Source organism: Alosa sapidissima, chromosome 16 (assembly GCF_018492685.1).
Source record: "Alosa sapidissima isolate fAloSap1 chromosome 16, fAloSap1.pri, whole genome shotgun sequence".
Lineage (NCBI taxonomy): Eukaryota > Metazoa > Chordata > Actinopteri > Clupeiformes > Clupeidae > Alosa > Alosa sapidissima.
In genome coordinates, this window is record NC_055972.1 from 10,123,255 (window position 1) to 10,136,552 (window position 13,298).

At 45.6% G+C, this 13,298-nt stretch overlaps 3 protein-coding genes across 8 annotated transcripts in view; 2 read left to right on the forward strand and 1 right to left on the reverse strand.

Annotated features, from left to right (window-relative positions):
• Positions 1 to 4,221, forward strand: part of rgs7a (regulator of G protein signaling 7a) — a 44,729-nt gene extending 40,508 nt beyond the window's left edge. For 3 of the 6 annotated variants that reach the window (XR_006023392.1, XR_006023389.1, XR_006023391.1), the window contains 3 exons: positions 1 to 160; positions 553 to 2,409; positions 3,501 to 4,221. The exon at positions 1 to 160 is cut by the window's left edge and continues 27 nt beyond it. Coding sequence is in view for 2 of the 6 variants with exons in the window: in XM_042066218.1 (XP_041922152.1) it covers positions 1 to 160; positions 553 to 642; positions 3,501 to 3,527 (277 nt within the window). In the remaining 4 variants the exon portion in view is untranslated. The remainder of the gene's footprint in view (positions 161 to 552; positions 2,410 to 3,500) is intronic. The other 3 variants (XR_006023390.1, XM_042066219.1, XM_042066218.1) reach the window with 3 other exon arrangements.
• Positions 4,222 to 5,717: 1,496 nt separating this feature from the next.
• On the forward strand, positions 5,718 to 12,114 carry grem2a (gremlin 2, DAN family BMP antagonist a). The gene is made up of 2 exons (XM_042065921.1): positions 5,718 to 6,775; positions 10,659 to 12,114. Exon 2 carries the CDS (start codon positions 10,660 to 10,662, stop codon positions 11,239 to 11,241), a length of 582 nt encoding a protein of 193 aa, XP_041921855.1. The 5' UTR covers positions 5,718 to 6,775; position 10,659; the 3' UTR covers positions 11,242 to 12,114.
• Positions 12,115 to 12,226: 112 nt separating this feature from the next.
• The window catches only part of LOC121685408 (formin-2), a 48,511-nt gene continuing 47,439 nt past the window's right edge, over positions 12,227 to 13,298 (reverse strand). The window contains exon 17 of the mRNA XM_042065919.1: positions 12,227 to 13,219. Within this exon, the coding sequence (XP_041921853.1) occupies positions 13,193 to 13,219 (27 nt within the window). The 3' untranslated portion in view covers positions 12,227 to 13,192. The remainder of the gene's footprint in view (positions 13,220 to 13,298) is intronic.

Consider the following 13,298-nt stretch of genomic DNA (forward strand, 5'->3'; position numbering starts at 1 on the left):
GAGGAGGCCCATCCGGGAGGTGCCAACGAGGGTACAGGAGATCTGGCAGGAGTTTCTCGCGTCTGGGGCGCCCAGTGCCATTAACGTGGACTCCAAGAGCTACGCCAAGACCACTCAGAATGTCAAAGACCCAGGCCGCTACGCCTTTGAGGACGCACAGGTGCAAAGACTGATTTTAATTTATCTTCAGCTGATTCCTGACCTGTTGAGACACTTTTCTAATGCAGGCCTATAACATTTATGTTAATATATATAACATTAATGTTTAAAAGCTATTTGAAAATAAAAGTACTATAAAGGTTATAGAGATTATATATTTTTAAAATGTAGACACCTTCAGACATCCACTGACACGTCTTTCGATGAGATGGGATGGTATACATTCATGAATTTGTGTGTTTGTGGGCGTGTGTGTGTGTGCGTGTGTGTGTGTGTGTGTGTGTGTGTGTGTGTGTGTGTGTGTGTGTGTGTGTGTGTGTGAGTGTGTGAGTGTGTGTGTGTGCGTGCGCGTGCGTGTGTCCACTCGTGTTGTCCCACCCTACCTCTCCACAGGAGCACATATATAAGCTGATGAAAAGTGACTCTTACAGCCGCTTCATCCGATCCAGTGCCTACCAGGAGCTTCTGCAGGCCAAGAAAAAGGTAATGGCTCCCAGTCCAAAAGTGCACTGTATCTTCTGACCCCCTCCCAGTCCGATTGCCCACCCAACCATCCCACGGGAACCGTGGCCTCTTCACTTAAGCCTGAAGACCCGCTCCGTTACTGGACCATCCACAGAGACCCATTGCGGCGTGACAGCCGCGCAGAGCACATGACAGCCAGTGCTCCCTACGTTCTTTCATATCTGCCACTCTTAACATGGAGGAATGTTTCAATGTGATTTCATATGTGCCACTCTTAACATGGAGGAATGTTTCAATGTGATTTCATATGTGCCACTCTTAACATGGAGGAAGGTTTCAATGTGACTTGTGTTCTAGGGACAAACTGTGACAAACTGTTTCGGAATTGAAGCTGAGTTCTGAGTTACTTTCCTTCACTTCATTCATCTTATGTGTAAATGGTAGTTGTTGGGTGGGGGGTGGGCGTAAGCAAGACCCATATATGAAGTAAAGTTTGTGAGCGTTCCCAATTAGGATCAGTGTGATTTTGTTAACTGGGCATCATCTGGATCATCTGGTAAATGACCACTGTTTGTGTTGACTACGCATTAGCGTTCATGTTCAAATTCATTTGCATCATTTTGAAGTGCTCTTCTCCTGTACAATGCTCTGTTGCAACTGATAACAGACATTTGACCATCTCCATTATTTTCATTATTGCATCCACACAAGCACTGCACACTGAAGTCAGTCGACTGTTATCAGTTGTAGTACGGACTCCCACACACTGTCTCCGTCTTCACACACTCCTTTGTTTCAGCAGTCTTTTCTTTTTTTCTGGCTTCTCCTCTTTTTCTTTTCTTTTCTTTTCTGTCTGTTCTTTTGGTTGCTTTTGCTTCTTTTCTCTCTTGTTTGTGTTGGTTAAAGTCGGCAATCATACAGGACCGCAGAACCTCATTTGAGAAATTCTCACGCAGTGTGGTAAGTGGACGCGCTCTCCATGTGTGGTCAGTTAAACAGCCAATCAGACGCTCTGTTTGGTCTGATAAAGTCTGCATCGGGCTTTATCCATCCGTAACCCCATGTGACGTAACATTCAATCACGTCCGTGTAGGCAGTCTAAAAACTCTTTTGATTTCAGGACTTCCTCAAATCAACAGCCCTCGCCCTCCCCTGCTCTTGTCCTCCTCTGCCTTGTCCTCTCCTGACCTTGGCTAACTTCCTCTCCTCTCCTCTCCTCTCCTCTCCTTTCCTCTCCTCTCCTTTCCTCTCCTCTCCTCTCCTCTCCTCTCCTCTCCTCTTCTCTTCCCTCCTCAACTCTGGTCTTTGATGTTGCTTGCTTCTTCTAAATGAAATTGCTTGATGACAAAACCATAACAATGCATTTGCAGACCTCATTCACCAGTTCAATGTTAAGTGAGTTCACAGGGTTCCGCTGGGTGCGAGTGAAGTGTCTCTTAGCAGGTTTCCTACCCATGCCACTTTGTTTCCAGTAGGGTCTAATTTGCGTAATTTAACTGAAATTATGAATCAAGATTGAATTTGGGCTCTTGTAATTTATTTACAAGATGAAAACAGTGTATTTGTCAGCTGTGCCATCTGGTTTAGCTTGCACATGCTCAGGAGAGGATTTGAGTTGTCACTGACAGATGCACTTTCTACATTTCCCTTTTCTTTTTTGTTTGTTACACATTTTTGGCTTCTCAAAGTCGCTACCTCGCCAAAATGTCTCCCTCTTATTTTCTTTACTCTCTCTCCTTGTCCACAGAAAAGTAAGAACTTGTTTTGAGGGATATTTGCTTCCAGGTAATATGACCACAGTGGTTAATGCCCAATACGCCTCCACTCTCCTCTACGCTGCATGTGTGTGGTGATGCCATTCTCCATTGTATCTTTTCTGTATGTAGCGATGTGTGTATAACGCTCTCTCCATGTGCTTTTGCTGTGGAATGTTACATCTTTTCCAGGGATCTTGTGTGTCATATGAATTCAGATACTAATTCAAAGACATAAAATGGTTGTATTGATATAATTGGAAATCGGTAGGCAATGCTTCTCAAAAGGAATTACTACTGCAGATATGGTAAATTGAATGTTTCTGTGTTTGTGTGTTGGCTGGTGAAATTAGGTAGCCTGACGAGCCAGACCCACATTAAAATGTAGGGTCTGGGCACTCACCGTTCGCAGTACTCAGTCCGAGGGGCGGGATAATCGGTTGTCTTTCAAATTCCCTCTGCACGCAATAGGACAGCGCTGAGTCCCATGCGTTTTCCCACCAGCGGAGCTAGTTGGCTAGTTAAAACTTTTGCCAACTTAAAACAAGCTTAACTCGTGTCACACTGTTGGCCAACAGCAACATACATCTTCTTTGTTTTCAAGTAGCAGGGAATTCAAGCCAAACCGTTGCAACTCTGCCATCAATCATTATGTTAAGCCCGCCTAACGACTCTATACATGATTTGATTGGCCTGATAGAAGTTTAATTTTTCGAGCTCACAAGCCAACGGAGAGTTGCTAGACTAGCCCTGGAAGCAAATGTAATTTGCTGCCGCTAGGGTGCGTCTAGATTTCTAGGCTAGAAATTAGGCTTTATTGTTCTATAACTGCTCATTTGTTCAATGTCATGCTTAAGTGTGTGTTGTGTCCTTGTTACGTATTAAACATGAGCTATGTTATCAGTTCAGCCTAGACTATAGAGAAATCCTTTTTTAGTCATTATGTTTATGCGCATAGTGTTTTTCTAATTGCTTATAGGCCAACTCATCAACATGCTTAATCCATCCATTGCTGCTTACAACCACCCAGCCTGTCACATGTTCAGCATGAGACATTTCGGCTCAGTAACCTTTCTCTCTCTCTCTCTCTCTCTCCTCGTCTTCCTCTCCTCTGTCTCTCAGGGGAAATCTCTCACCTCAAAAAGGTGAGCTGCTCTTGTGTGGTCAAGCTGAAACCCAGAGACTCTGAAGCCACTGGACAAGGACAGTCTTTTTCTCCATCTCATCTGGTTGGTCCATACCCACAGACAATGGACTTCGAACCAGATGTTGCATGTCCAAGGGACTGATTTTCTACATCCCTTATTCTGGTTTTGTTTCAGTAATCTGAAGACAACATTTTTTGTGTTTGTTTGGACTTCCGGAGACATTTTGAAACTTGGATATAATGCCTTTTGAAGCTGTCTGATGCTCAGTCCCTTCCATGTATATCAGATGGATTTGACATCAGCTTGTCCATTCTTAACTTAAAATAGAGATGAAAAAAGGCAAAAAAAACATCATAGTCAAGAGAATCTGCATAGATACATTCTGTGAGACATCACAAATATTAATTAACGAAATAGTCACACTAGAGGAGGTGTTAACGAGGCACGCGTAAGATGACACCTATTTTCATCTGCATTTCGTTTGTTACACTAAGGAAAATTCAGAGAGAAAAAAATACACACAACTTAGCACAGTTTACCATCGCACTTGTGAAGTCACATTGAAAATGTTATGGAAATGATGCCACCAACAACAGGCTCTGTCTTGTCTTATGTAGTCATTAATTCTTTGTTACTCTCTTCTTCATTTATTTTTATACCATATTTAAAGACACTTTTAATTAAAATGTATTAAAGTCAGCCCTTTATCTGAAAACGAATGGTGGACAATGTATTATTACTGCACTTTTTAAGATATTCTGATTCAGACTGTTTATTAAAGCAGTGTTCAGTGCAGCATTGACATTTAGTGTTGTGAGTTATAGCAGTACAATTAAAGCCCTCAACAAGGATACATAAATACTCTGTCAGCAAGTACAGTAAATGTGTATTTGAGAAACAACTTTAAAGCAGATTTGGGCCAGGGAGATTTGCAATGAAAGCTAACCAAAGGCTCTAGTACTGTGGTGTGCATGATGTGATTTGTGAGTTGTTCTTGGACCTTGCAGTTCCTCCAGAAGCCACTGGATGGTAATAAGTGATTCTCTGTAGTTTCTCCAAACATAAGCCTTCCTGCTTCGCCATCCCCTAACACAGGTGGCCAGCCAGTAATGCTGAATGAACCTCATGGTGACACGACCCACGCATCACACCACAATTACTTACATGACATGTTGTGTTGAATGTACAGAATCAAGAGGGCTAAACAGAGGAACAGAGAACATCCTGTTGAGTCAGTAATCGGGTGAAGAGCAGGAGTGCACTACCGACAGCTCATAGGCAGCCCAGTCCAGCTTCATCCAAAGCTTTTGATCAGCAAATCATAAAGTGAAATGCTCTATCATGTGTTTGCCAATGCATGGGTGTGCGCCAGCCTGCTTGATGTTCGATGCTGTTTACGCACGCATGCTGTTGCTCTGACGAGGAGATAAAAGAGCCTTGCCAGGGGAAAAAAAACAAGGACAAGGAAACAGCCTCTTTAAACTTCATATGTTCCTGAAGCTGTTTTCACTGACTGTCTTTCTGTGATAAGAACAAACAGTGACCGAGGAGCAGGCACAACATTGCGAGGGTCTCGTTCAAAGGCGGCACAGTAGGGGAGCAGCCAGCCTTGCCTTGGGTGTGGTGGTGGTGGTGGGGGGGGGGGGGGTTGTGTTTGTGATTGCTGAGCCCAGATCAGGCTGATTAAAAAAGATGGAGACATTCGTTACAGTTACAGACACGCACAGCGTTGTGCCAAAGCTCCAGTAATGGTCTGTGGACGCAAAGGAATGTGTGTGTGTGTGTGTGTGTGCGTGTGTGTACTAACGTGAATGCGTTTTTTGTGTGTAAGTGGGGGCTTTAGTGTGTTTTGTCATTTGGTGAGTGACAGACATTGTTGTTGTTGTAGTGGTCAGACGAGTGTGAGCTGAAAACCACAAGGATGAAAGAATGAAGTTCATAACAGAAACAGAATGGAACAACAGAACGAGACAGGAATGTTCGCCCTCTGAAATATGATTAATGGATGTATGGGTCTCGTTTTGGGGTGGGAAGCGATGAGTGTGCTATGAGTGGATGCCTGTCTGTCTGTCTTCTGTCTTGTTCTGGCTTCTTTCTCACACTCGCTTACTCACTTTGAGTAAGTGTGTGTTTGTGTGTGTTCAATAAAAGGTGAGACACACAGAAGAAGTACAATGGTGGATTTCAGTCTTAATTTTCAATCGCTTTCAGGCTTCTAATCAATATCAGTGCGTGAGGATAATTACGGTTGTGTGTGTGTGTGTGTGTATTTGTGTCAGATCAAGAGAAACGGGCAGAACGACAGCTAAAAGAACATGAATAGGTTACATAAAAAATCACAAGGAGTTTGCACAATGTGTTGTAGTGCTTAGTTCAGACGTAAGCATACAAGTAATAATCAAAGAACAGACATGGAGAGACTTGAAGTGTAAACACACAGAGAGAAAAGACAGGTAAATAAATACAGGTTCCCATAAACTCATCCCTTAACCATCAGTGGGGTGTGTGTGTGTGTGTGTGTGGGAGAGAGCTGAATAAGTGTATAAAAGTGAGAAAGGTTTAGTGAGTTTGGAAGAGTATTAGCCCAAGTGAGAGTAGTGCCAGAGGGAGGGTGGAAGGAGGGCTAGAGAGAGAGAGAGAGGAGGAGGAGGAGGAAAGGGTGGAACAGAGGTACTGTATGAAGAAGAGGGAGAGTGAGGGGAGAGGGCGAGACAGACGGCAGGAGGCAGGAGCCCAGACAGGACCCAGTGACAGACAGAACACCAGAGAGAAAGTGTCATGATAGCGCGCTGGCTCTGTTCAAGGAATTCCCCTGCGGTGATGTCTCAAAAGTGACGAGTGGACGTGGAGGTGACGCCCGAGGAGTGAGCCACACAGGATTGCGCACCAGGGAAACAGCTCAGGGTGGCGCTCGCTCCCGACATGACAGCTCATCCGTTTGGAAATTAAACACAAAGTGACAGGGGAACAAATTGAGGACCTGCAGCCAAAGGGGGAGGACCCAGTGGGACTGCTGGACTCTCTCATCCCCTCTCTCTCTTGCTCTCTCTCTCTCTCTCTCTCTCTCTCTTACTCATCTCCTACTTCCTTCTGCCCCAACTGCCCTGATGGCAGCCAATATCTGCCCCTCTCCAGGAGCCAGCCAGCGGGACAGCCTCTCGTCTCCCCTTTAACCTCCGCATCACCTCTCCCCTAATCCTCCACTCCAGAGCCCTCACAACCCCCTCACCTGGGACACGCACTCAGCAGGTACCGTAAGCTCTTCCTCTCCTCCTGTTGTGCTAGTGTGCTTGATCAGGGTTTAACTAGAGTCAATAGCACTATTGATAAATATGTTTAGAGGAAAGTTAACTTCATGACTATAGATAGAAGTGCAAACTTAAGAGCATAATTTAAGTGGTTCAGAATTATGAGCTCAGGTTTGAACATGATGTGAACCAGTGTTGACCTTCAATGTACTGGAAAAATTTAGACTTTTGGTTTGGTCAATTGGTTGGTCAGTATAATGGAGAGGTAAGAAAAATGAATGAAGGATTAAAACAATGCTCATAGTCATTGTTAACAGGATACTAGTTTTGGGATCATTTGTAATTTGTACAATATCACCTGATGAGAGAGTGCCTTAATATGTATATGATCAAGAAAATGTTTTATTAAAAAAATCTGACCAAACTTTAGATCCTCATTCCTTGTGGGTTTGGCAGTGATTTGTCCCTGTAGAGGGAAATGCCTCTGTGTACACCACTAGCTGTTTTTGGTAAAGAGGATTTCAGACTGAATGAAAGCAGGGGGCTTTTCCATCACTCCGTGCTTTCCACCAAGGGATGTTGTGAAACCTCTGGCATACCAACTGCACAGCCACCACTGAGTACTCTACGATGCTCAGTCTAATCTAAATCTGAGGAGCTGAAATGAGGATTGACGAATGGGGGCTCCAGTAGTGGGAAACATGACACCAACAGACCAGGACAGACTAATTCTTACCAACTTCACAAAGCACTACAGACAAATACCTATTGTGTTTTAATACCAGTGACAGACAAACACAGACAATTGAATCTGAGAGGCCGCAGACAGAGAGACAGACAGGCAGTCCAAGATGTGTGTTCTTCCCTGTGTGAGTGTGTGTGTGTGTGTGTGTCTGTGTGTCTGTGTGTGTCTGTGTGAGTGTGTGTGTGTGTGTGTGTGTGTGTGTGTGTGCGTGTGAGGCGTGCGCTGGATCAGTGGGTGTTCCTGCGAGGGGCCGCGAGGCTCCAGGTCCTGACAGATCAGTGCCCCCACACATCCTGCCTGCCTGCCTGTCACACCAGCTTACCCCACAAGCCTGAGGAGATTAAACCACCAGCATTTACCATAATAGGCTTTAATTGCATGGTTTGCAATCAGCTGAGAAACATCATCAGTGTGTCTGTGTGTGGTGAGAAAGTGTGTGCGTGTGTGTGTGTGTCTGTCTGTCTCTCTGCCTGTGAGCATGTGTGTATGTCTCTGTGTATGTGTGTGTGTGTGTGTGTGTGTGTGTATGTGTGTGTGTGTATGTTCAGCCTGTGTGAGTGGTGCAGGTAATTTTGGCAGATTTGTCCATAATAACACACTCAGCCCACTGGAGCTGTGGAGAGATTTACCCGTAAATGTCATAATTGCTGTGATGAGTTCCGAAGGGGAAGTCGGCTGTCACATGGCAGAGCGCTTGGCGCCAGCAGAAGGGCGCCATGTTGAGTTCTGCCTTGTGGTCGCCAGCTCGCCTTGTTATGGTAGTATCAAAATGATGCTGGTATCCGAGAGGGCAAGAATCTCTTCCCTCCATGTTTGTTGAGCTTGGCAGGCTTGCTCCATGTTGGTGGTAGAGCCAAGATGCTGGTACTGGAGAGATGATGGTGGTTGGATGGATGTGTGTTGAAGCGACTGAAACGCATGTTTTTTTTTTTTTTTCCTGAGTGGAAATCTCATCCTCACCTGCAGTTTAGGATTTGAGCACATGCTACATGTAGAAAAGTATGACTGATGATAATGAGGAAACATAATTATTATCAGCAAACTAATTATTTTGAATATTTTGAAAGTGAATTATAATAGTTTATGCAATTATTACAAACATGCTCAGGGGTGATGTCTCCTGTTATACTTTTAGACAAATTACTTGGCCTGCCAAAGACTGTAATTGTGTATGGTGGAGATTATGGACATGAGCTCAACGGCTGTTCAAAATATCTGACTCATCGCTCATTTCTAAACCCTGTCTTTCTCGGTAAACTGTGTTTCTGTGCACTTTCTTTTCACTTTGACTGAAAGACAGTGACCATGAGAGAAAAAGGGGAGAGGGGAAAGGAACAGAGGAGGAGGGGAGGGAAAGGAGACATTTTGTTTATTTTTCTCTGTGTGTGCAGAGAGCACACTATCATTACACTCAAACTGCAATTTGTCTTCCAGAGAGATTCAAGAAATGACATGTGTAGTATGCAGTCAGCCTTCTCTCTCTCTCTCTCTCTGTGTGTGTGTGTGTGTGTGTGTGTGTGTGCGTGTGTGTGTTGGTGTGTACGTGGGGTTGTCTGTCTGCGTGTGAAAGACTGAGAAATTTATTCTAGTGAGATATATGATCTCAGCTGGAGTTCGATCATACTTATGAATTCAAACGGAAATTGTATTGTACATCTGTCATCTTTGACACTCACACTCTTGTGACTTGGGAGCTGTAAGTCATGTAGCGATCGCATCTTTCACTGATGGAGGGAGGCACAGGGAGCAGAGGCAGGAAGTTCATCCCATGGGATTTGATCCAACTATCTGCAGGTCTTTAAAGACAAAGTGGCAAGTGTCCATGCTAGTGTGCTTGTGTGTGAGTGCGTCTGTGCGTGTGTGTGTGTGTGTGTGTGTGTGTGTGTCTCCATGTCAATCATTAACCCAACAAAGTGTGAGAAGAAAATAGTGGAGAAAAGTCTGTCATAACAGAATCTGAATCTGAGGCTGTGTGGTGTGTGTGTGTGTGTGTGTGTGTGTGTGTGTGTGTGTGTGTGTGTGTGTGTGTGTGTGTGTGTGTGTGTGTGTGTGTGTATGTTTGTGTGTGTGTATGTGTAACTCATGGGTTTGTCTCTGTTGTCCGTCTGGCTCTCTGGTCTTCTCTGGGTCGCTGCCTGGTCGAGGTTGTGGCCAATGAGCACACACACACACACAAATATTTCCATCCTGCACTTAATAACATTCACATGGCCAAGTAACATACAGCCTGTTTACATATCTGTAGCATGCTTCATGTCTAAAGTAAGCAAATGGCTAATCATTTTAGCCCTCAACGAGAGCAATAAAGTCAACTTCCTCTGGGCCTTATGGCTTTTTAAGTGCTCCCTTTGAAGGACACCCCAGTTTGTTTTTTCAGGGAATTCTGCAAACTGACAAAAAAAGCAAATAAAAGTAATGATTCAGGGACTTTGATGAATGGAGTCACAGGAGATGGATCCATTCTTCTTTACAGCCATTGTAGGGCTAACTTGGCCCTTTAGCTATGTCTCTGTGGTGCCATACTAAAATGACCACTACCCCCTGTCATTTCAGTGACACACACACACACACACACACAAGCACACACACACAAGCACACACTAGCAGAAAGAGAGACAGACAGACAAAAAGAGCCGAGCCTCAGGTCTGAGAATGTGAACAACAGTTCAGAGGTTATCTGCTCGTAGACAGAGGACTTTAGAGTGGGCGCCATTTTGGGGCTTTTAAAATGAAGGAACAGACTGGGACTAAATGCGGCATTAACTTTATCACAGGCACAAAGTCCCCCTCCTTAGGTTCGTCTCTCTGTTTAAAGAGGGAAAGGCCAAGTGCTTCGACCCAAAGGCTCCATCATAACAGCACAGGCTGGGCTTTGGCCGAGCCGCGCTGGACTCAAAACAGGGAAAACAGATCCATCATAAACACAACAGAGCCAGCTATCGCCAGGACGACTAGACTGATGCCCATCAGCTCGTTATCCCCATCCAGCGCTGTTGATTCTACCGACGCTGTGGGCCAGAGGCAATGTCCAGGGCTGAGTTTGAGCAAAGTTTGAGCAATCATATTGACTACTGACACTGCACTCATCTTAAGGACAAGGTCTGGTGAATGTTAACCCTCTTCTCCTTTCTTCTCTCAGAATGTTCTGGAAGCTGGCCTTAGCCATGCTGCTGGCGTGGAGCCTGTGCATGACGGCCGACTCTAAGAAGTCCAGGGGGCCCCAGGGCTCCATCCCGTCGCCATACAAGCTGAAGGACAACAGCCTGGCGGTGCCCCAGACCCCCGCGCTGCTGCAGCCCATGGGCAAGCCCGAGGTGCTGGCGTCCAGCCGCGAGGCCTTGGTGGTCACCGAGCGCAAGTACCTGCGCAGCGACTGGTGCAAGACTCAGCCGCTGCGGCAGACGGTCAGCGAGGAGGGCTGCGTGAGCCGCACAGTGGTCAACCGCTTCTGCTATGGCCAGTGCAACTCCTTCTACATCCCGCGGCACATCCACACGCCTTCCTCTTCCTCCTCGTCCGGCCAGCGCCAGCAGCGTCAGCGGCGCAAGCAGCCCACGCACGGCGCCTCCTTCCAGTCCTGCGCCTTCTGCCGGCCACACCGGGTCACCACGGTGACGCTGCGCCTGCACTGCCCGGGTCTGGACCCGCCGTTCCGCCACCGGAAGGTGCAGCGTGTGAAACAGTGCCGGTGTGTGTCGGTCAGCGTAAACGACACACAGTGAGGCGCTGGGGGGTGGGGTGGGGGGGGGGGGTGTAAAGCTGCCCCAGCGCTCAGAGGAACCTTGATGTGGGCCATAGATACGAGTCTCTCTCTGTTGCATGGGGGGCTTTGACGCTTACCCGATTCTACAGGAAGCGCTGTATGGACTCACTTCCTGTTTCCATGGAACATGTTTCACACAAGACGGGCATTACTGAGCAGGACTCCTTCACAGGACAGTGTCCAGTCTCGTCACCTCTCGGGTTCTCTGTGCACACCTTTATTTAATCTTGGTGGTTGAATCTGCGGTCACCAAACCCACCTCTTTTGGGAGCTCTCGTGTTAAGGACAAATGTTTTGATTGCTCTGAACTTCGCCTGTAGGGGACAGAGTGGACAGAGGAGCGCTCTGAACTCTGACCTCTCTTCTTGACCGGAGGTCAACTGTCTCTTGAACCTTACCCTCTTCCCTCCTCCTTGGCCTGAGTCCAAACACTCTTTCTGAGGCAATGCAGATAAGAGGAGTCCCCAGTGTCTGAGCCCCCCCTCTCAAACACCCCCTCTGGAGCTCAGAGACAAGACTTCAACATGAGCCATAACCACGGAGGAAGATGGACAACTGAGCAAAAAAACAATAGAACTAAGACTGATAGGAAAAAAACAGAACTCAATTGATCCACCAATGGCCTTTCAGGGCAATGTGTGTGTGTGTGTGTGTGTGTGTGTGTGTGTAGCCAATGAGTGTTTAGGTTGCAATCCCAGAGCACCGTTGTCTGTCGAAAGCCACTACATTCTCCACCACATATACCTTCTTTTGTACCACAGATATATTTAACAAGAGTATCCTGATAGATAAAGGAATTTATATATGATAAAGGTACTGAATAATTTTAAATATATTATGTTGAAAGTTTAAAGTATTATTATATAATAAATCTATTCTACAATATGCTCACACAGTTTTTTTTCACTCATTCAAAATATTGCCCACGAAGAAGACACCGCAAATGAAGACAACATTATGAGGAATTTATTCAAAATAAACAGTTAATTCAAACATTATTGCACAATGGGGTTTAACTGGTCACTGGTTTAACAGGTGGCAGATGAACAACAAACCAGGTCTGAGTTGGAGGCAGGACTGAGAGAGGTGTGATGCTGCACGGAATGTTCATGGCTTATAATGAGTCACTCTACTATTGGAAGAGATCGTTATATAAAGGTCTTCATGCTTGGCATCCCCAGAGCATATTTATTTTATTCACACAAAGCTGGATCTGTTACACAATCCACTAGTTTCTCTCTCTCTCTCACTCACACACACACACACACACACACACACACACACAGGGAAGCACTTTGGCTTTGAATAAACTATTCAACAACTCCAATGATTTCTATGGTTGGGGAGGCAGTTAGGTCAGTAGTAAGATATGATCCTTTGAGCGAAGGACTCACTGGGTACTTGGGTCCTCTGTTCTGCCCAGGAACGTCAGGCGGCACCTGGCAGTGGTGGGGATGGCGCTGGGCAGAACAGAAAAGAGTGTGCTTGAATTAAGGCACTTCCAGCTTTTCCATGAAGATGAATGGGAGTGTCTCACCTGCTACGTCTCCTTCTAAAGGCCCGCTAAGCTTTGGGGGGGCACAAATCCCACTTGGCTACATTAATTTGGGACTGGGAGAGATTGTCTTGCCTTGAATGGACTCGTGGGGCCACTGACGAATGAATCATGTCTGTGTAACAGTGTATAACAGAGGGGCTTAGAAATATAAATCCTTGCTGAGCCTGAAGGAAAATACTCTTTGATTACAACATGAGGAGTTGAACAGAGAGAAAAACAAAAGTGCTGGTTATCATGGAGGGGGTAATGGCTACACTTCCATTTTTTTTTTTGCACACTGCCTGCGGCAGATGTCACCACCATGTCTTTTTCATTAAAAAAAAATAGCTGAAGCTGTCCTTGTCGGAGTCTGTTAAGTCTTCTGTCCGATTTTGGCTTTCTGGGAAACAGAATCAAAGGCCATGTGTTAAATATTTTATCAGCACAAACACATGAAGCAACATCGGCAGGGAGTGTTT